Here is a 21,670-nt window from a genome sequence, read left to right as displayed (position 1 = left end):
TTGTCATCTAGCAATTTCCTGAGTCAGAGGCTGCATCCGTACAACTGCGTTTGATCTCCCTCAATGGAGCTTTCTTCAAATTTGTCCAATTTTTTTTAACCTATTTATAGTTTTGGCATCTGTAACTTGCTGTGACAATGAGTTTCCACAACTTATTTATGTACTCCTCTGAAAAAAAAAAAACAAACCCCAAACCCAAAGAAAAAAAGTCCTATTTTCTTTGGTTCCTTATCTTCTTTGCATATTGAAAAAAATACAGAATACTCATTAATCTCCAGGCCATTCATTATTTTAAACCTCTATCATACTTCCAACAAACTCTTTGTTTTCCAGGCTGAAAGGTCCTGCTATGGAAGAGTTTTGTGGAAGATGTTTCATTCCCTCTCCTGGATGTCAAAAAACTCTTCCTTTTTGATTTTGCTAATTTCTTTTGAAATTATGTGACCAGAATAACAGTAAGTTTTCAAGACACGGTGCGCTGTGGGTTTCAGCAGAGACATTCTTCCTTATTCCATTCCTAATAATTCTCTGCATTGTACTCATATTTCTGTATTTGTCTTTAAACAGTTTACTGTTGCTTCCACAGAGCTATCCATGACAGCTCCAGGATCTTTCTCTATCTGACAACACTGACTGTTTTTCCACAGCTGTGCAGTGTTAGGCTTGTGCATTATTTTGCATTTGCTCCCTTTATATTTCATATCTAATTTTGTCTGCAAAACTGAATGAGTTTGTTTGCTTGAGTCCTCATTCATTGTAAAATCAGTACATTTTCCCTAATCACAGTATAGTCAAAATTCCCGATGCCCATCCACAGGAATCACTGGTATGCAAGACTTGCAGACAGTGTACACATTTTCCATAAGCTTTATATAGATAATTTCTAAATATCAAGTCACCCTGGTCAAAATGGCAGCCTCCTGGGCCATATCCAAGATACTTAGTGCCTCTCTTCAGCCCAGTGCCTTTTCAGAAAGCCCAGGAACAGTTGCCCAGTGACTGGCTACTCAGTTACATAGAGGGAGAGAGCAGTGTTTTTGAGGCATTTCATTGCTTCTATCCTCCTATCCATTAATTTTAGGATGCAATGAGTCACCTGCAGAAGGTCTGTCTGGGGAACCTTGGTGACCAGGTTAAACCACATATTTATGTTTTAGACAGCTTACATTGTCTAAATTGGATAGTAGCCTCAGGTCCCTCAAAAAACAGCACTATGAGGAAGTGGAGGGACCTGGAGGTATATCTTCTTGTGCCACCTCCAGCCTGACACACCTGCTTGGAACTGGAAACCAGAAAGGAGGATGCTCACACAAGGGCCAATATTGTAAAATCTTGTGGGTAGAAAGTATATGCATAAAATATTTATAGATCCCCTAACCAGCTATGGTGCAGTGTCACGGGGCCAAGAAGGGAATTACTGCAATACCACACAGACACAAATGTAACAACTGCAGTAAGACAAAGCACAAAGCTTTGAAACATACTAATGTAGGAAGAAAATCCCGTCGCCTTGACCAAAATTTTGGTGCTTCTGTGCTTCCCTAGAACCAGGCACAAGAGACCAAGGGGCTCGCACACCTCATCATAGGCTGTGACTCTTTCCAATCCACTCCTCTCCTGCATCAGCACTGTGGCACTGTTGAGAAGGAAGCACAAGCAGCACCATTTACCTGATAACAGCTGTTCCTGAGCCGCAGTCAAACCTGAACTCCACGTAGCCAGCCACCATGTTAATGGAGAGGAAGTCCTTGCTGTCTGAGTCATAGCTGTACAAAATGACACCAGTCTCTAAATCTGGACGAAATGTCAGCTCAAACTCCATGAAGGAAAGGTAATTCTGTGATTCCAAGGGCCAGGGTGTGCTAGCAAATGATCTTAAGGATTCGTTGAACTGCGGTATGGCCAAGGTGAGTGCTGGAAATCCAGAAATCACAAGCAGGTCACTTGAGGTTCAAACATAAAGGATTGACTCTTACCAACCAATGTCTGTTCCTTGCATTAAGTAAGCTAGTGCCTAGCAAAACAACCTGATGATTCTTTTTTCATCTAAGTTAAAAATATTTTATAATCCTACCCAATACTGATTAATCCATTCCTTTTCCATCTACAAATACAGTATGTGTCTGTACTGTAAAGCATTTTGTACCTTTTCTTTAGTGATTCATAATAGTGCCTTTCAAAGTAGCTAGCATGCACACAGTGGGTGGTGGCATGAAAATATCTACAGCATAAAAAATAATTGCATATGTATTTCACTACTTGTATCTCTGATATTAGCAGGCAATTAACATTATGTCCTTTACATTTCAAAATATACAACTGACACTGGTTTTAGGAGAAAGGTGGGTATTTTTTAGGATTAATGTGCAGCTGTGGAGTAGTAGATTATTTTAACTTCTGAATAGAAATTTCAAGATGCTTGAGTACAGTTAGTTTAAATAAGCAAAGAGGTTTGAGAATCACTGATTATGTAGGAGCTGAATGAAGCTCCAAAGCTTCATCCAGGGAAGGGAAGGGTTCAGCATGTGACTTTAAAAAGATGAAGTAACAGGTATTCTCTTCTGTCAGTGTAACAGCATGAGACCTCCTTGGGTGTCTCTAAGTGGAAAACACATCAAACACTAAATAAAGCACACAAAAAAATAGAGGCATCCCAGTGTCTACTCACCTTCCTCGCAATGATGGCCTTTAAATCCCAGAGGACAAAGGCAAATGTAAGAGTCTGCTTTGCTTGCAGTACAGGTGCCACTGTTGATGCAGGCTGCCTCATCACAGATGCCACTGCTACACTCACCTAAATGCAGGAGTCAGACCATCAGTTTATTGGGGAAGTTTGTCACAGATTTATTTGGCTGTTGATTGCTGCTAGTAACCAACACAATTTGCTCTTATTCCTAGATTCTTTCCCAGTTTGTCAAATGGTGTGCAATTTAGACAAGGAACTCAATTATTAGCATTTTTTAAATATCAGACCAGCAAGAGATTTTATAAATAGCAAAAAGTAACCCTTACAAGCAAACTGTGACAGATGCAACTTTCGCTCATTCCTTGTGTTACTTATCGTCTGTTCTTCTTCCTATTTTCTCATAAGATACAAATTTCTAAATTGTTTACATTCACCAAGTCTTGTTTAATTTCAATTTTCTTAAGTGCTTCTTTGCTCACTATAAATTCATGCCATGCTGAGCATGGGAGGCGTTAATCATCATCAACTAATCTTGTTAGCCAAAATGAGGTTGTCTACTCTCTTGTCCTCACTAAAAGGGATCCATATCATCAACATATGGGCTTTTTAAGCAGCATCTCTACTATGCTGGCATATCAACTTAAATAACAAAGAGGATATTTCTTCTTTCTTGATTTTAGCTGAAATTGTTGTAGAACAAATAAATTCTCATTTGCTTCTTAAAACTGATATCTATAAAGCCAAACTATACAACTGTCAAATGTACACCTGATTGAAATTCTTGTTGAATTTATTTTCTCCTTTAGTTTCTGATTAAATAACTCTCCCCTTGTCAATAGTAACAAACCAATGACATTATCGGTATACATTAAGAAAGACCAAGTTGTACAATGGTAAGCACACCATCTGGAGGGGCTTAGTGTTTTATAGCAAACTAAGAAGTAACACATTTATTTTGTCTGAGATGACAAAGGTTTCATGAGGCAGTTTGGCAATAAACACTTGAGAAACAGTTTTGCAACTTGAGGTGATTAAGAGAAGTCTTGAAAAACTATTGCAAGGAGGAGATATGCTTTTTTTTTTTTTTTTTTTTTTTTTTTCTTTCTTTTTGTCCAAACATAACACTGATTGAAGGGACAGTTCAAGAGCAGGTCTCTACACATTTCAGTAAGGCATTGGTGTTTGTACAGCACCAGTTTTACAGTTTAAATTCCCATCCCAAAGCCAGAAAGAAAACCACAAACAAATATGCAGATACAAATGGCTGATGCGCTGGTCCATCCCAATCACTCTGCTCTCCACAGTGGAAAACAACCTTTTCTAACTAACTCAGGGCAGAAGCAGTAACAGCTCGCAGGTCATCAGGTATAACTCCTTGATAGACCAGACTTATCTTGTATTGCACATCTACAAATCTCCTACCAGGACAACTTTTCATTGTATGGAGGGCAGGTCTGGGTACAGCAGCCTGACACAGGACTCCAGGGCTGACCTGAGGAGCACAGACAAAACATACAAGTCTCCCAGCAGGGAAAAAATGCTTCTTTTCCATGGAAGGGGACAGTTCTGCACCATGTCCAGCCATGGGAGCAGGGGTGCTGGCTGTGTTCATTGAGGTGTCTTTGCCTCTTCTGGCCTGCGCTGTAATGGCCATAAGTGAACCAAGGCAGGACAGGTATCTTGTCCCTCAGATCCCTCATACATTCCCCAATTATCGTGACACTGACAGAGCAGCACTAGTTCTGTTTTTTAGGCAAGGAAACAGAACCAAGACATGTAAACAAGGATCTCTATGCATCAAGTGTGAAGACACAAACAGAAAACCAAGACAATGCTCATCTTTGCTGCATCTGCTCCAGTGTTAATGTTGGCAGTATGTTCAAACAGATCAAAATTAAACAAAGTCTTTGAGAAACAGAAAAGAACAAGGAAGACAACAGCAACAGGACCAGTCATGGGATCCCTGATTTGAGAAACAGCTTGAACTGGAGTAGTCTTGATATTTAAGGACAGGCTGGTCTCCCAATGTCCCAGTGGCTTTTCACAGCCTTTGGGCCAGCACAGGTTACTATGCTGAAGACGCAAACCACAAGTATGGTAGCTGCATTTACTTTGCTCCAATAGAGATGAAGAAGGAGAACAGCTGCAGCAGCAGTCCTAGGTCCTGCCATGCCCATTCCAAACCATGCACAGTACCTCTTCTGTTTGTCCCTCAGCTCACAGTGGGACCTCTGCTGTAGCCAGAAGAGAGAGCAGAGAGATGTATGAACCCCTCTCCTCACCATCCTTAGTTCTGTGATCCATGTAGCACAGCACTACTGATTTATATACTGTGCCAACAGAAAAGAATCTCCAAGTCACTGAATCACAAAAAGTCATTCCTAAACTCTAGCAGAGCTTACTTCCAATTTTTTTATTTTAAGTTATACTTGCATGACCTATTGTTTGCAAGTCTCTTCTGGCACAGTTTCATATAAATGTATGCAGTCATACAAGGACATCAAGGCTTTATCAGTCAGTTTTGAGTCACACATGGCAGAGCACAGCATTTACTTTCATTGATGTTGATTGTTAATGCAAGTAGTATGTGGAGCATTCATGGATGGGAATGAAGCTAGTTGCATCCCAAAAGGCAATAGAGACTAGGACTAGAGAAGTTCAGCAGGGCTTTCACCTATCTAAATTCCACAGATTCTCACTCTATCATGAAATAACATTCTGATTCTAAAATCTTACTCTTCAGCAACTGTTTCTTTGGCCAGTCTGTTCTACCCCTATATTGCACAGAAGTTTGGCCATGTTATCTAGAAAAAAAAGAGCAATTGTTAAGAAGTTTCTCATAAATCATTTCCTTCTTGGGATGTCAAATGCACAGCTACAGAAGAGAAGAAAGATGACTTTGTGGCTGAAGCATGGCAGGGAGAGTTCAGTGGTATGGAATCTATTTCTAGCTGTTAGCACTTGCCTTCTGTCTCAGATTTTCCCTTATTCTTATATTGTTTAGACTGGGAGATCATTAAAGCAAGGTTTTTGTTGCCCTGCCTTTTTTCAAGTGCCCATTAAAAGGATGAAATAGATGAATAAATAAGACAGGACTAGTTAATTAACTTCCCCACTTCTCCATCTTTTACCCTGTGAAGGGAAAATAATTTTATAATCACACTTCATAAAGCTGCTAGAAGTATTTACTCCAAGCTCTTTTTAAATCATACCATGGCTCTGGATAGCAAAAGAAAGGATGGTATACAGGAAAGCCTATATGCTTCAGCAGTGGTTTGGTGTAACAAAGGAAGCCCTCTGCAACATCCACAGGGCTGCTGTGCGCCTGAGAGATCCATGTATTACTTTGGACAAATGCAATGATGTCTTTAGGCAAAATGGATTTTGTTTGGTTTGTATTGTTTCAAATGCAAGCTCAGCATACATTCTATTGATTTCTGATGACATGACTGTGTCAGTCAGGGCTGGTATTTCTGCTGCTGGCAGAAATACCAGCACGGCTGTAATGATATCTGCAACACAGATCTTACTGTTCTCTCATGAAAATGGGTTTACTATTTGCTGTGCACAGTGTGTCCACAAAGGGCTTGCTTGTGCACTGTGATGAATTGTCCTACTACAGACCCAGCAAGAGCAATGTGCAAAGGAACAGAGGAAAACCAAGCTAAAAATACAGACCGCGCCTTCCACCTCTCAAACCTGAACCATTGCTCAATTTGTCCCAATAGGATAAAAAGTAACCCTGGGTTAGTCACTGATTAAAGACCCCACACCATTAAACTCACCAACATCAGCACCACTGAGAGCTTTCCCTAGTGGCCAGGGTCTCATGTCAATTATCTTTCCATTGATGCTCAGTGACTGGACGCAGCCCTGGAAGCCGCGGTTGGTGCCGGTGGCCCTGACCAGCCAGTACACACTGGGAGCGCCGCCAATGTAGAAGGGAGTCTGGAATGTGATTTTGCTGTACTGGCCCTGAAGGGAGAGCAGAGCACAGCATGCTGTGTAACATATAACACAGGACAACATTAAGCCACAGTGGTTTACTATCAATTTTTTTCCTCAGTGAAGAACTGTGTCAGGGAATATATATGTAGGTTATTAATTGGTAATTCCTTCCAGTTAGGCATTCCCCAAATCAGCCCACCATTTGAAATCATCCTGCATTCCATCACAATAACATGATCTACTAACAGCACAATAAAAAGGACTAAAAATCACTGTTTTGAGGAGAAAGCATGGTCTGCCTTTTGCTGCAATTTCTTCCTTTCTTTTTGCCAAAAAATTGTTTATCTTCTAAACTGTGAGCCCTGAGGGATGGACCAATGAGATATTGTCTTTTGGACAGAACCCAGCAAGTGTTCAGTATTGAATAATTATGAAATAACAAAAAAAAAAAAAAAAAAAAAAGGTAAAAACAAAGAAAAGGCAAAACCCAGTAAAGTTGTAATTTCAGCAGGGTTCTGCTCACTTTGCCATTGCTAAATATACTGCCCATCTCTTTAACAAATCTATAGAAATCGATATATACAAATATACTAAAATTGCTACAGTGAAAGAACAAAAAATATCAAAACCAACAGAACCTTCTTGGATCACTGACCCAAACTCCATGCAACTATGGCCAACTGAGTCAAAATTCCTTCCACAAATTGATCAAAATATGACTTTTGCCTCCTACTCAACAGCTCTTTCAAAACCCCGCAAACCTTTAGAAGAAAATATTCAAAATTCTCAGTTATTCAGGGCCAGGTTTTACCAACCTGTGCTTTTGACAGCACTGACCTCTAGCCTAAAATCTTTCAGGATTTTTCACCCCTGCCCTGCCCCCACAGCATTTAAAACAATAAATTCTATCACCATAGCCTGTATTTGGCACCAGGCTAAATAAACTGAGATTATTGAGTCCGCAGGTGTACACTTGCACAGTACACTGCCGAAACTGTACATATCTCTCCTGATTCACATCTGCCCTTTGCATGGCCTCATAGCATTGGTAACAACAATACATGACACCCTGAAATTCTTTCCTCTGTCATTTCCAGCTGATGAGAACTCCATACATTGCAATTTTTTCTCTTCAGTGCCTGCACATAAAAGTGGAAAGTAATAAGACATCTGAAGTTGCTTTCTTTCAGGGCTAGGGATGGCATGTTAATAGTGGCTATCAAAGGAAAGACATCTGAAATAATTTGAAATTGCTTTTTCTTCCAGTGCCTTAATTTTGCTTTCTAGCCCAGCAACAGGTGAGAAAGTCAAAGCATCTTCCTGTATTATATTTTATCTTGTCAGCCTTGTATGAACTTGCTAGTGTTGACATAAGTCAGAGCAGAATCAGGATGTCTATCTCCATTACTATGCTTAAATCTTTGTCCAGAATATGCATGCAATTACACCTCTGTATACAAATTTTGTGTGAATATATGCATATTATACATAAATATAGACTCATACACACATATGCATCTAGTTTTTATGTCTGAGGAAGAAGAGCAGTTCTCTGAGGCTCAAAATAGAAAGCAATCAGGGGCAGAAGCTGTAAAATCTAGTAAACTTCTCTTAAATGGCCTGTATTTGAGACTGGCACAGGGTAGCTGAAGGGTGGCAGAGCAAACGTGGAGTACAACAGGGAAACTGTGATGGAATTCAGCCCTGAGATATATATCTCTGTGATTTCTAGATTATGTGTTTGGAAGAGTAATCTGTACTCTGAACCTAGTTCACTACATGTCCTAACACAAATAAATAAAATATACCTTTTAAATCTAATCAGGCTTCTGGTGACAAGAAAAGAAACATCATCAGAACCCTGAGAGACTCCAAAATCAAGCCAGAAGGGCAGGATTACCAACCTGAGATTTTCCTGTCACTGGAGCATTGTTGTCCATCCTGAGCCAGCCATTCACCCCATCTCTGAACAATGTGACACTGTGCCAGTTCCCCAGCTTGATTTTGTTTTCACTCGTTATGACTCCAACTCCTGTGCCACAGTTGAACCTGGGAACATGAGACAGAGAGGGCAAGGTGATAATCTTACATTAACTAAATAACCAAAAATTGGTTTTAGACTCCAAATAGTCTTTTTGCACTCGGGAACCTCTCTGTTCCCCACTGCATATTAGCACAGGAAATTCAGACAGCAAGCCTACGTAAGATCTGTTCCACATTTCAAACTTCATTATCTGCTTTTCTAACGTGGAGATTTGCATTCTCTGTCCATACCAAGTGCATTGCTATGCTTGCCAACAGCTGAAACTGTTTCAAGATGGAGGGTATTACAATCTGAGTTCCTGCTATTACAGTAATTTCTCATGGGAATTTTTCTAGCTCCCTGGTGAAAGGCTGGTGATACATTAATAACTCTACGAGTCTATTTGAAACTCAGCGCTTATTGACAGGAAGACCTCCAGGAGAGCTGAATGTGCACAAAATGTCTCATTTTCCCTGACTGTCATGCAGTGCAGGTGAATTGAAACACAACTAAGGCACATCACTCACTTTGTTATTCCCCACTTTTAAAGGACTCACCCTCCCAAGTAAGGAGATCCTGGAAATACTCTTTCACTTGCTTCATATATATCAGATTGCAAGATACAGTCTCCATCTTCATTTAAAAAACCTAAACAAGGTATCATCTAAACAAAGCATATGAGATGAAGTTTGTGGCCCCTTGCTGGCACTACATCCTTTGTTTTTCTACATTATCTATAAACCTTTTTCTGTGAAGTAAAAACACTGACTCAATATACCATCAGCATAGCAAATACAGTGGCTCACTGACATTTCTGGTGGCATAGCTATGAGCCCCAGACAAATGCCTTAAAGAAAACGGATCATTTTGCCTTTACACTGAGGTCTGAATTAAAGAACTCAACAGGGTACATGTTCACACAGTAAAGAAAAATGAGAGAAAAAACTATTGAAGTACTCTTAAATGAAATTATACTGTCCATTTGGTGCGCTGTATGGGGCAGAAGTCAAAGACACTGGAGATATTACTCACATATAGCAGCCCCAGGAGGCAGCAATAGCCCCTTCTCTTTTGTATCAGATTTAGGATGGAGGTTTTACCTGAACTGGAGGCTACGTCGGATAATTGCCAGTGACATAAAATCACCACGACCATGTTCATTTTCTCCACAGTACAGCAGCAAACCATCTTCAGATTCAGCCTGCAATCATTGGGTCAACATGAAAAATCAAAGCCTCACAATTACAGATAAAAGCAAGAAGCAGTGGAGGACTTTTCTCCAGAAAAGGGTCACTATTTTTCAGAATAAGCTTTTAATTTGCAGGATCAGAAATTGTTTGATCAGTTTTGAATCCTGCATTTGAAAAACCTAGAAAATCACTGCCTTAATGGTTAAACAATTTAAAACCATCTCTTAAAGTATGGTACTATCAGACAAGAAAAAAAGCCCGGAGGTATTCAAGAATGTCAGGCATATTCCACATGAAACTCCTGAGTAAAAAGTCTAGCAAGAATGTCCCAGCAAGCCTGGTAAGTGTAGACACATCAGACTCACTGTGCATGAATACATACACCCTACTTCACATGTTCCATGAGACTGACACTCCCTAAGCCAAAGAGGCTGTGCTGGCAGCATTTCTCCATATGCTCATAGCAGCTGACACAGTGGCTTTTTGCAGCCACCCTGCATTTTAAAATGGCAAATTGCCAGAGAAGTGTAAGATCACCACTGAGGCAACTGTTGCTGCTGCTTTAGAAAGAGACTCCTTCCCAGACTGTGAGGCTGCTTTATATGGGGGTGGGGAAGCATCCAAGAGCTTGGCCATCCTCCCTAGAGGCAGCCCTACATGTTCTGTCCATAATGAACAGACAGCACTAACACAAGCCAGCGTGGGATGTATCTGCAGTTTAGTCCTGCATTTTAAGCATCCTGAATGTATTAGTAGCCCATGTCCCAAACTTCAGAGAGGGAAAATAATGTCCACTTAAATTCTGCAGGGTGGGAAAGGAATGCTATATGTAGGGCAGTGTTTTGCTCAGTATGACAGGATCGTAATCTCTTGTCCACAAAAATACTGCATACTGCTTTCAAACTCTAATTCACAAAAATTCTGTGTGTTCTTCAGCCTGTAGCTCATCCATGTGACTGTAACCTTGTCAATGTACATTGCTGCTAGTCCACAGCTACTAGTCCCAGAGTTTCTCTCACACAGTACCTACCAACAATGGATGAAAACCCTTCAGTCGCTAACAATTTACATTCACTGAGGGTTGAGCCAGATGTTTGCAGATGAAGGTTATACACAAGTTCACGACAATTACACTGAAGCTAACTTACTGCTCTATGTCCACCACGTCAGAGTAAGTAAATAAAATTTAAAATGCCAATGTGAGAATTGCTTAAACTTACCCTGAATTCAAGGGTAATTTGAAACGTCTGATAGGACTTTTTCAGTGGTTCAAAGGTGATATATGAGTAGCCAGAGAACTGAGGATACTGGATACTAATATCTGAAAAGCAAAGAGGGAAGCATCTTATTTAGCAGTATAAAATCAATATACACCTTTAGTACTAGATAATATCAGGTGGCAATGAAAGGCAGAGTTCCTCCAGAGACAACCATTAGTCAGTAGCAGTCAACAAACAGTTAACCTATTGCCTTGTCCTCCCACCACTTTTTACAGCTAATTCCTTTATTCCCAAGGACCTGGTGAACTTGGAAGGAAACAGGATACTGAGGGCCAAATAATGCTCAATAATTTAATCAGAGAGTTCAGAGGAAATTTCGGCAGGTTTTCATCCCTGTTACAGAAGAAAGACCACATCAACTTTATATTTATCTTCTTTTAAGAACTGATTTAAGGAAGAGAGGACAAAGTAATTTTCTGTTCTGCAGGATTACAAAAACACACATGGGAAATACAGACAGACTCTAGGCAGCATTAGTCACTGCTACTCTGTAGCTGATGCATCTGGAGAATCACTGGATGTCTCATAACAGCCCAGAAGCTTCCAGCATTCCTCTCAAGTCAGCTTAGGGCAGAAGCTAAAAGGAGTGATGGGGAGAAGAGAGTCCTTGCAGGCATTTGTCCATCCCTGGCTGCAACAGTGGCTCTTTTTATTGCTCTTGTTAAATGGCACTATCAACCCTCACCCTTTGGTGTCTTGTGTTAGACCCTGACCCTGAGAGAAAATGAAAATTAGAGATGTCTTACTGCTAGCCACTGTCAGCTGTAAAATTACCTTTTCAGCCTATTTTCATAAGAAGCACTGAGAACGCATGCAGTTTCAGGCCTGAGTTTTTATATTTACAGTGGATTTAAGTCTAATGAGGAACAAAGGCTAAGGATTCCTATTCCTCTTTGCTATTTAAATACTGAGTTTTTCTCACTCAGTTTTGCAATCTGGGTAGAGTTTTTGCTTGCAAATGTATGCATTTTAGGCTGAGGTGAAGGGGATTGGTGCTATAAACCTGAATGCAACCTCAGCAGAGAACAATTATCTCTTGTCCTAATCGCAAGCAGAACTGACTGGACCAGAGTGTCAGGCAGCTGTTGAAGCTGTGAAGAAAAGCATGTTTCTATTCAGATTAATATATTATTTAACAATATTGGCTACTGAAGACAAACTCTGTACAAAGGACTATCGGCACATGATGTTTACTCTGGAATAACACACTCCCCTGTGAAAAATAGAGGCTTTGGACTGGTGTTAATAGACTGCTTTACAAGTTGTATATGACCTTGTCAGTTCAAATAAAACCTCAACTCTTCATACTTGATCAAGGCCTAAAATCATATCTGCAGCTGTTCCATGTCGCTGAGCCACATCAAATTGTTTTCAGAAGGAGCTCTCTTTGCTCCAGCACTCCAGTTTAAGAAGATGAAGCATCCTCAGTGTCTGCATCCCTGATGCATGATGCTGTGCAACATGGAAGTCTAAAATGACCCTGCAAAAGAAACATGGATTCCTGATGCTCCTGATGTGCATGGCACAGTCTTGGCAGATCAGATCCGCAGAGGGATGGGCAGATGACAGGGATGTCCATCAGAGGGATGGGCAGATCAGCTCCTTCTTAGCTGGAGGAACAGCACCGCAGCTAATGGGACGTTTTCTTTTCAAGAGGCCTGGCATTCATCTGACACCTTGGTCACCAAACCAGAAGAAAAATTACTTCAGGGGGAAAAAGTAAACTGCTTATGTCCTGGTGAGGGAGCTGGACTTGTTCACCAGGTGATCTGCTCAATGTTACCTTTGTGAAAGTGGGGGTTTAGGTCTCTAGAGGGAAAGAACAAGAAGGCAGGGAGGGAAGACGAAGAAGGACAGCCTCCTTCAGCTCAGCAAGTTCTTGCCATGGCTCAGTTGCCCTGAAAAGAGGCAATAGGATGGGTGGCAAGTCCTTACTGAGACAAACACACCACATTGACTCAGCCTTCAGGACATGCTTTTTGAACTGATGATGAGATTTTGTTCCTCCCTTGCCCCACTTTGTCTGACATGAGTGCTGCACTGCAGACTTGCAGCCCATGAGGAAAGCCTCCTCTGGAGGTATTTTTACAATGGGAGTTTTCTCTCATCCCTGCAGTGGGACAGCATCATCTGGACCACACAGAACATGGTGGTAGTTCAGGGCTTCAGCTGCCGCCAAAAGGTAAGTGTCATAGAAGGGTTGAATGTCTTCAGCTTCCATCTGAAGGTGCCATGACTGGATCCTGTTACACCTGGGTGATTAACAACATCCCTGCTTCATCACCCCCCGACTCTTAGGTGGAAGAAGGATGATCAACTGCCCCCATGCATCTTTACACAGGTTCTGCATTCAGCTTTATTAAGGAATTACTTTTTCCCAACTTATTGAGGGAAAAAAAGCAAATGGGGTGATGCCTGAACTGCAAACTGCCTCTGGCAGAGATCCACAAAGCCCAGCTGGCTATTCCCAAAGTGCACATTGGTGGGCTCTTTGCAAAGCTGCTCCTTGACCCAGACAAAGAACAGCCAGCAGTGGGCACACAGAAACCTACCTTCCTCACACGTCTCCCCTCCTTTGCCCAAGTTGCAGTGGCAGCGGGAGCCGCCCCGGTCGTAGTCATTGATGCAGAAGCTGTCTGCAGAGCACACGGCCTCATCGCAGGACAGGTCAAGGAGGCGCGCAGCAGAGGACACGCTGCCCCTCCGCGCTGCCCTTGCAGTGGCCACCCTTACTGTGGTTGAAGGCCGTGTGACGGCAGCAGTGGAAGGAGTGGGTTCAGAAGTGGTTGTAAGGACCCGTGACAGAAGCCTGGAACTAGACCCTGGAGTGACCTTTGTTTCAACCAGAAATTTTCTGTTGCCTCCTTTAATAGCAGGAAGTGGTCTGAGCTGAAAGGAGGAAACACCAATTCAGTAAAATCAAAATTCTGTGGGGAAACAAAATTAATACCTTTTAAGATGCAGATCCAAGGCAACAAACTCATCGTCAATGAAAAAAAAAGAAGTGACCACATCACTATATCTAAGCACTTAATATCACATATTAAACTTCCTGACAAGCCCCTTTAAATATCTAGATTATAAAGAAAACAGAAGTGCCAAAGACAAATCTTGACATTTACCTCTTCTATATAAATGTCATAGTCTGAATCATCAATATCAAATCCATCACCATCACCAGTCACTGTGTCTGTGATGTACCGATGTCCATAGCTTCCACTTCCCAACTCCTCAGAGCCTGAAAAGACATAACTAGCATATTCAGTTCATATAGTTTTTTATCTTTGCATACAGCAATTCAGATCTTACCACTCCCCTGATCCATATCACCTAAATCTGAACAAATATTGTTTGTTCAAGTTGTACAAATGCAAGTGTCAGTCTGGAGATGGCAGATCCTGTCCAAATGATATATACACAACTTAAAACAAGGTGAAGACCTTCATTTAGTCACTTACTAGGTGATTAAACAAATAAAGTCAGCCAAGCTCAGTTCTCCTTCTATAAACTGACTTGTATTCATCATTTTTCTACGACAAAGGTTTCAGACTTTTTTGTCATGGACAACATTTTAATGACCAAATTGTTTTTAAGTCAAGCTTTTGCCTTTTGTTAATACAGTCTTGTATCTGCCTTACTGGAACAGCAAAAGAGATAATAAATAGGAACAACAAAAGATATGTGAACAGGTAAGATACACTCTATTTAAGACTTAATCTATTGACTCCAAAACTCCTGAAATTAGTGTCCTATGTGTATTCTTAGGCTATTTTTTAAAACACAATTCAGCACCTTGAAACAAGAAACATGCACAAACATCTTCACCCAGATGATTGTTGGGCACTGGAACAGGCTCCCCAAAGAAGTGGTCATAGCACCAAGCTCACAGAGTTCAAGAAGCACTTGGACAAATCTCTCAGGCACATGATGGGATTATTGGGGCTGTCCTATGCAGGGCCAGAAGTTGGACTCAATGATCCTTGTTGGTTCCTTCCAACTCAGAATATTGAATGATTCTATGACCATGTGTTTTTCAAGTACATAATAAATTTCTGCCATTCCCTGGAGTGCTGAACAGTGCTTTCGAGGATTCTGGCTGAGAATGGACAGTTTAAACAGTAAGGGGATCCTCATTTCTATTTCACAGAAAGTATCTGTACTTTTCTGCACTTTACATAGCAAATGCTGCCTAAACAATGGTTTGTGCTTTTTTAGCCATTAAAATTCACCAGGTCATGAAGAAATATAGTTAAAGTAACCAAATCATTACTGTTACTTGTCATTTCAGTGAGGCTGAGAACAGATATCTTTAAACCATTAAAACAACAGACTCACATATCTGACTTCTCCCTACAGTATTTTTCCAACACATGAAAACAGCATAAGCAATCTTTGATTCACAAAGTCTCTCTAGTGATCTGAACGTACTTACCTAAATCTTTTTGTACTCTCTCCTCCTTTGCTGTGATTGCAACCCAGAAGTCCAGGCAGGCAGTTATGAAATCCAACATATGTGCACCAGAGATGAATGTGTGCCCTGACTGACTAAATGGCCACACTTTGTATGCTCTGCAGGGGTTACTTATCAATGGGCTTTGCACAATACATAAGCATACAGAAAAATTAGAAACAAACGAGTAGAAATAATGAGGTGTACACACTTGCAACCAAGAAAGCATGCTGGACTGGGACAGAATGTGTGCAAGTCTTTCCACTCTAACATGTACATCTAGTCATCTGTAAATAATACAATTTATCTGTACATTAAACAGAAGTATTCAGCACTGAGTTCTACAAAATGAGCTAAGCAGAGAGCTCCACTCTGTGACTGGTAACAAGATGAGGCAAACAGGACAAACTACATCCAGATCTGACTGTGAACACACAGGCAAAGGATTACTGTTAGGGAATCAGACTGCACATTTATGAACTGGTCCCAGTCCTACAAAAACTGGAATTAATTTCACCATGCTGAAATCAAAATGTAAAAAAAACCATCTTACTCCTAGTACTCAATTTTATAGTCATTCAGGGTAATCATCATCCATAATAATTTTACTCCAGGTAGGAAGCTAGGGAGACTAAAGCAGAGAAGAGTAGAGCACAGCAGAGTATAGCAGAGTAGAGTAGAGTACAGTACAGCAAAGCAGAGTAGAGTAGAAAATTATTCCATTGGAAGGAACCTACAATGATCATCTGCAAGCTGCCCATCATAGCATCAGAATCCCCTTCCTTGGTAAACAGTGATTCTCTAAGACATGCCATTCTACCAAAGAGTTTCAGAGTGTAAAACCACATATATATGCACTACAAATATGATTTGCAGTTGGATTGCCTACTTTTTGTAGCAGGGTGAGGTTACAGGGGTGGCTGCTGTCAGAAGCTGCTAGAAACTTCTTCCATATCCAGCAAAGCCAATCCCTGGTGGCTCCAAGGATGGACATGCCAGGCCAATTAGAAATGAGGGTAATGCCTCTGTGACAACATATTTAAGAAAAACATAAAAACAAGGTTTGTGGCACAGTTTTAATTCCTGAAATAGAGGAGAAGGAGGTGAGAACATGCGAGGAGAGCAACAAGCAGACACAGAGTCAGCGAAGGAGATGGGGCAGCAGCTGCTCCAGGAGCCAGTGCAGCCCCTGGTGCAGCCCTTGGTGAGGCAGCTCTGCCCCTGCAGCACAGGGAGGGGCAGGAGGAGCAGAGATCCACCTGCAGCCCCTGCAGGAGCCACACCAGAGCAGGTGGGTGCCTGAGGGAGCCTGCGAGCCTGTGGGAGACCTGTGGGAAGAGGGCCCTGCTCCCAGGCTGGAGCAGTCTGAAGTTCCTGAAGGACTGCACCCCACAGAAGAGTGACCCACTGCTGCAGTGTTTGAGGGCTGCTGTTGCCCATGGGATGGACTCACACTGCAGTAATTTTCAGGGGGCTGCTGTCCATGAGATGGAGCCATGCTGGAGATGTTCATGGAGAACTGTCTCCAGTGGGAAGGACCCCACGGTGCAGCAGGGGAATGACTCCTCCTCTCCCTCAGCAGCAAGAGAAGCCCAGGTGATGAACTGACCACAACCGCCCTTGTAAGGGCTTCTTTTACGTCTCAGTATTCTGCTCTGATTTTGTTAGTAAAATTTCCCTTATTATCTCTGAGTGGAGCCTGTTTTGCCTGTGATGGATGATATTTGATGTGTGTTCCCTATAGGTCCTTGGTTCAACACATGAATTGTTCATTAAATTTTTTCTCCTCTGTCCAGCTGTGGAGAGGAGAAAGAGAGTGGCTTTGGTGGGGGCCTGGCATCTGGCCCAGGTTAACCCAGTCTTCTTACTGGAGAACATGGGCAGTCATGAAGATTTTGAGATAAGGACAGTAACTGGGAGAAGTAATAGGCAAAATAAGTAATGACAAGTGTTAAGTGTTATGGAGTAGAATGATCATGGGGAATTTTTCTTCTGATTATGGTGAAGGATCAAGAAGGGAATTTTATGGAAATTGTTCTTTTTTTTTTCTGAGTTGTGATTATTTTATTTTGATTTTAATGTTGGGGGTTTTATTTAAAGCTCACCACAAAAGGAATTTACTGGTAATATCATGTACAATATATTTTTAGTGTCACATACAATGTCCTTAGTTCTGCCTTGATTGAGATGTAGAAGCTCTCAACGAAGGAAGCCAGCTTCAGTTCACAATCTGATCCCAGCATTTCTCATTGGCTTCCTTCATTCTCTTGGCCAAGAGTTTTGTATTCTGCTGCTTCTTCCTTATTCTTTTGAGTGCACTGCTTCTTCAGATCTATATGCCTATGCTTATGGTGCAGCATTTGAGTAGTCCCTAGTCACTGGATTTTAGGAGCCTTGGTTCTGGGTTTCTTGCCTGCCTTGTTCAGAGGCTTTCTCACAACATACTGGCAAATGTCATCCTTCTTAGACAGGTAGAACAGCTTGGGCATTCTGATGGTTTTCTTGGGACCAAGATGACAGGGTTGTGTCAGTCAGCCCCAGAATGCCCTTTTCACTCTTTTTCACTATGACTGAGTTCAGGACATTCAAGTTTGGATCAACAATGCAACCATGAACGGATTTGCACTTTCTCTCTCCAGTTCTTCTGGGGTGATAGCAGGAATGCTCCTTGCTGAGCATAGGGCAGACACATCTCTGAGGCAGGGCACCTTGCTTCATGGGGAAATCTTTGTCATCACTGATCCAGAAAACATATCCCTCCCACTCCTCACCAAGGGAATCAGAATGGCTCTGTGGCCATTCATTTCTCATTAAATGTTCTGAGCTTGCACCTATTGTCCACTTCAATGAGCATTTGTCAGTCAGGGCTGGGAAAGAGATGGTCAGCTTCATTGTGCTCACACCTTGACACTGCTGGAAGGAGCAGCACCAATTCAGCTCTCGGCATTCACAGCAATTTTCAGCTCACTGAATCACAGCATCACAGAATTAACTAGGTTGGAAAAGACCCTTGAGATCATCAAGTCCCACCCACGGCCTAACACCACCTTATCAACTAAACTATGTCAGTGTGCCACATTCAGTCTTTTTAAACATGTCCAGGGATGGTGACTCCACCACCTCCCTGGGCAGATGATTCTAGTGTCCAATCACTCTTAAAGTGAAGAATTTCTTCCTAATGTCTAGCCTAACCTCCCCTGGTGCAGCATAAGATTGTATCCTGTTATTCTGTCAGTGATCACTACAAGAAGAGACTCACCCGCTGCTGACAAAAATCTCTTTTTTGGTAGTTGTAGAGCGTGATAAGGTCTCCACTGAGCCACCTTCATTCCAAGCTAAACAACCCCGATCACTCAGCCATTCTTCATAGGGCTTGTGTTCCAAGCCTCGTTGCCCCCCTCTGGACACATTTGAGAATCTCAACAGCCTTCATAAGTTGAAGGGCCCAGAACTCGATACAGCACTCAAGGTGTGGCCTCACCAGTGCCGTGTACTGGGGACAATCACTGCCCTGCTCCTGCTGGCCACACTATTCCTCATACTGGCCAGGATGCCATTGGCCTTCTTGGCCACCAGAGCACACTGAATACTGTTCACAAATTTTCATTGAAAATACAGGGAAACTACATTTCCATGCACTTTTAGTGAACATTTTGGGATATTCCAATTTGGCCTCCACTCCTAGCTCGCCTTCTGGGGGTGGTTCTGAGAGTTTTTTTGTCTCAGTAGTGATCTTTAAATTTTGGAATGAGTAACAATAGTCTGGGAAAAAGACAACGGGGTATCAGTTCCCTCTCAGGCATTGTTTGGAAGCTCACCATGTCTCCCACACTCCCTATATTTTTATCACACACTGGAGTAGGTAGAGGGATCAGTTCCCCCTCCCCAACAAGTCCAAACTTCTCATGCAACAGTATGCTTCTGATTAAAAGATACAGCTCTCGCCATGTGCTTTTTCTTCAGAAAGCTTTATTTCATTTCCCAACATCAGTAAAATTTTCAGAAGAGTCTCCGTCTTTTGTAACTTAGATAATTCAGTTGAAGGGTGTGGTATCATCACCATCAGCTCTGCTCCATCATATGCTAATGCCTTAAAAAAGAGCAGGCCAATATCCCTTCCATTCCTCACCAAAGAAATCACCCAGAACCTCTGTGGCCATTTGTTTCTCATAAAATGTTCTTAGCTTGCACCCATTATCCACTTCAATGGCTTCTGGCAGCCAATGGCTGGGAAAGAGATGTTCAGCTTCATCCTGCTCACACCCCAATGCCATGGGAAGGGACAGCACTAACTCAGCTCCCAGCATTTGCAGCAATTTTCAGCTCCCTGAACACCGTTGCTTTTAAATCAGGTCAGTGCTACTGTCCCCAAAACTGTGGGAAAAACAAAAGTTCTCCAACAACATTTTTTAAATATTAGAGAATTACGGCATTATTTTATTCTGGCCAGGATATGTAACAGAAATAATTTCATCCACACATTGCCTGGGTTGTGCAGAGAAAATCATTCCATCACACATGGCTCTTTACTAGATTTTTCACATACTTATACAGTCAAAACCCAGAGAAATCCATTCGTTCATTGGTCCTAAGTTACACAGTTCTTAGTATTTGGTTTCCTATTGGTTACTGATCCCTTTGCCTTTGATGCAAATTAGGACCTCATTCTTGGTTCTCTTATGATCTTTTCTTAGACCAGATGTCTCTGACACACCAGGGAGGAAGATCAGGCATTGATGGTATTGTTATGTTGACGCTTATTCCTCGTGCATCCTCTGGCAGCTCCCAGTCCATTGAGATGTCAAGCTCATCAGGGCTTGCCCAGGGAACAGTCTCTTAAAAAGAAACTTCCATTCCCTTTCCCCCAGGGCAAAGATGAAGAAAACCCCTAAATGAAGTTAGTTAAAAATTTTAGAAGTTGTATCATTTCCAATATTGCTTATTGCCTTAATATTATGTGTCTGAAAGTAAGAGCTAATTTTGTTCTTTCAATGAATAAAAGTATAATTTGCCTAGGAGCAATGGAAGCCATAAAGATAATTTGGGAATAAACAAAGGAAAACTCACAATGATCTGTCAAGGGAAACAATCTAATCTGTACTCAAACAAGCTGTAATACACAAACTCCATTTTCTAACTTAGAACTCATAAGCTACAAAATAAACATCTGTTATGGTCAAAATGCTGTCATATTTTTTTTCTCTTTCCAATCAAACATTCTATTGGCTTAATGGGATGTAAATTTGATAAGGATGGCAGGAGTGAAGCAATGCAGAAAATGAAGAATCTATACACAGGAAAACATTAGATCTCAAATTTATATTCAGATAAACACATGTGCATGTATGGGTATGATTATAATGTCATGCCAGTTTCACAGAAATTTAACTCTCCTGATTTGAGTGGTTATTACTAAAGTACATTAATAATTGCCAGCATGCAATGAAACATGGTATCTTAGGAGAGACTGGCAGTTTCATCCAGCATATCAAAATGTTCCATGCTTTTCCAACAGAAGACCTCAAGAGACCAAATGTACCCACTATTTTAAAACTGGACAATGGTTCCTTTCACGTTATTGAACTGGTACAACATTTAGAGCCTGGAGAGAACAAAGAAGGTTTGGCTTATTGTGTCTGGTAGAAAGACAGCTTTGAGGCCCTCCTTCAAAGACACTCGCTATGTAAGTTTGGTGTTACCAGAATAAGTGTGACTTCAGAAGATGTCCTAATATCTACAGGTCTCCAACTCTCCAATTTTTCCCCTTCATGACTCTAGCTGTCTGCATTTCAGCCAGCACATGCTACATTGCTCTACCTGCTGATCTGTGAGCAGCTTTGGTAAGATGTAATCCACTTGGGAGCAATGCAGCTGCTGGATGGACTCCTGACCATGTCTGAACTTATGCAGGTGAGTACATGACTGATGAGGTATCATACCACTGGCTTCTCAGCTGCCTTGTTCTTCCCTACATTTGGTCTTTGTTCACTGGACATAACATGATAGCCACATGTGATGTGATGCAATAGAACTACAAATCAGGATGCAGAGAAATTAACAGGGTTTTTTGTAGATAAACCACAACATCAGCCC

The 21,670-nt window shown here is 41.5% G+C and overlaps 1 protein-coding gene and 1 pseudogene across 5 annotated transcripts in view; both read right to left on the bottom strand.

The window, feature by feature from the left end:
- EGFLAM (EGF like, fibronectin type III and laminin G domains) overlaps positions 1 to 21,670 on the bottom strand; it is a 79,781-nt gene that overhangs the window by 16,324 nt on the left and 41,787 nt on the right. For all 5 annotated transcript variants that reach the window (XR_012053144.1, XM_072922631.1, XM_072922630.1 and 2 more), the window contains exons 8-15: positions 14,250 to 14,365; positions 13,680 to 14,016; positions 11,068 to 11,168; positions 9,758 to 9,858; positions 8,539 to 8,683; positions 6,472 to 6,661; positions 2,669 to 2,794; positions 1,671 to 1,914 (exon numbers count right to left, since the gene is read on the bottom strand). Coding sequence is in view for 4 of the 5 variants with exons in the window: in XM_072922631.1 (XP_072778732.1) it covers positions 1,671 to 1,914; positions 2,669 to 2,794; positions 6,472 to 6,661; positions 8,539 to 8,683; positions 9,758 to 9,858; positions 11,068 to 11,168; positions 13,680 to 14,016; positions 14,250 to 14,365 (1,360 nt within the window). In the remaining variant the exon portion in view is untranslated. The remainder of the gene's footprint in view (positions 1 to 1,670; positions 1,915 to 2,668; positions 2,795 to 6,471; positions 6,662 to 8,538; positions 8,684 to 9,757; positions 9,859 to 11,067; positions 11,169 to 13,679; positions 14,017 to 14,249; positions 14,366 to 21,670) is intronic.
- On the bottom strand, positions 17,346 to 20,333 carry LOC105760847 (small ribosomal subunit protein eS6-like; annotated as a pseudogene).

The sequence above is a fragment of the Taeniopygia guttata genome, chromosome Z (assembly GCF_048771995.1).
Source record: "Taeniopygia guttata chromosome Z, bTaeGut7.mat, whole genome shotgun sequence".
Taxonomy (NCBI): Eukaryota; Metazoa; Chordata; class Aves; order Passeriformes; family Estrildidae; genus Taeniopygia; species Taeniopygia guttata.
The sequence above is the reverse complement of the archived record's forward strand: the minus strand, read 5'-3'. Positions and strand labels throughout refer to the sequence as shown.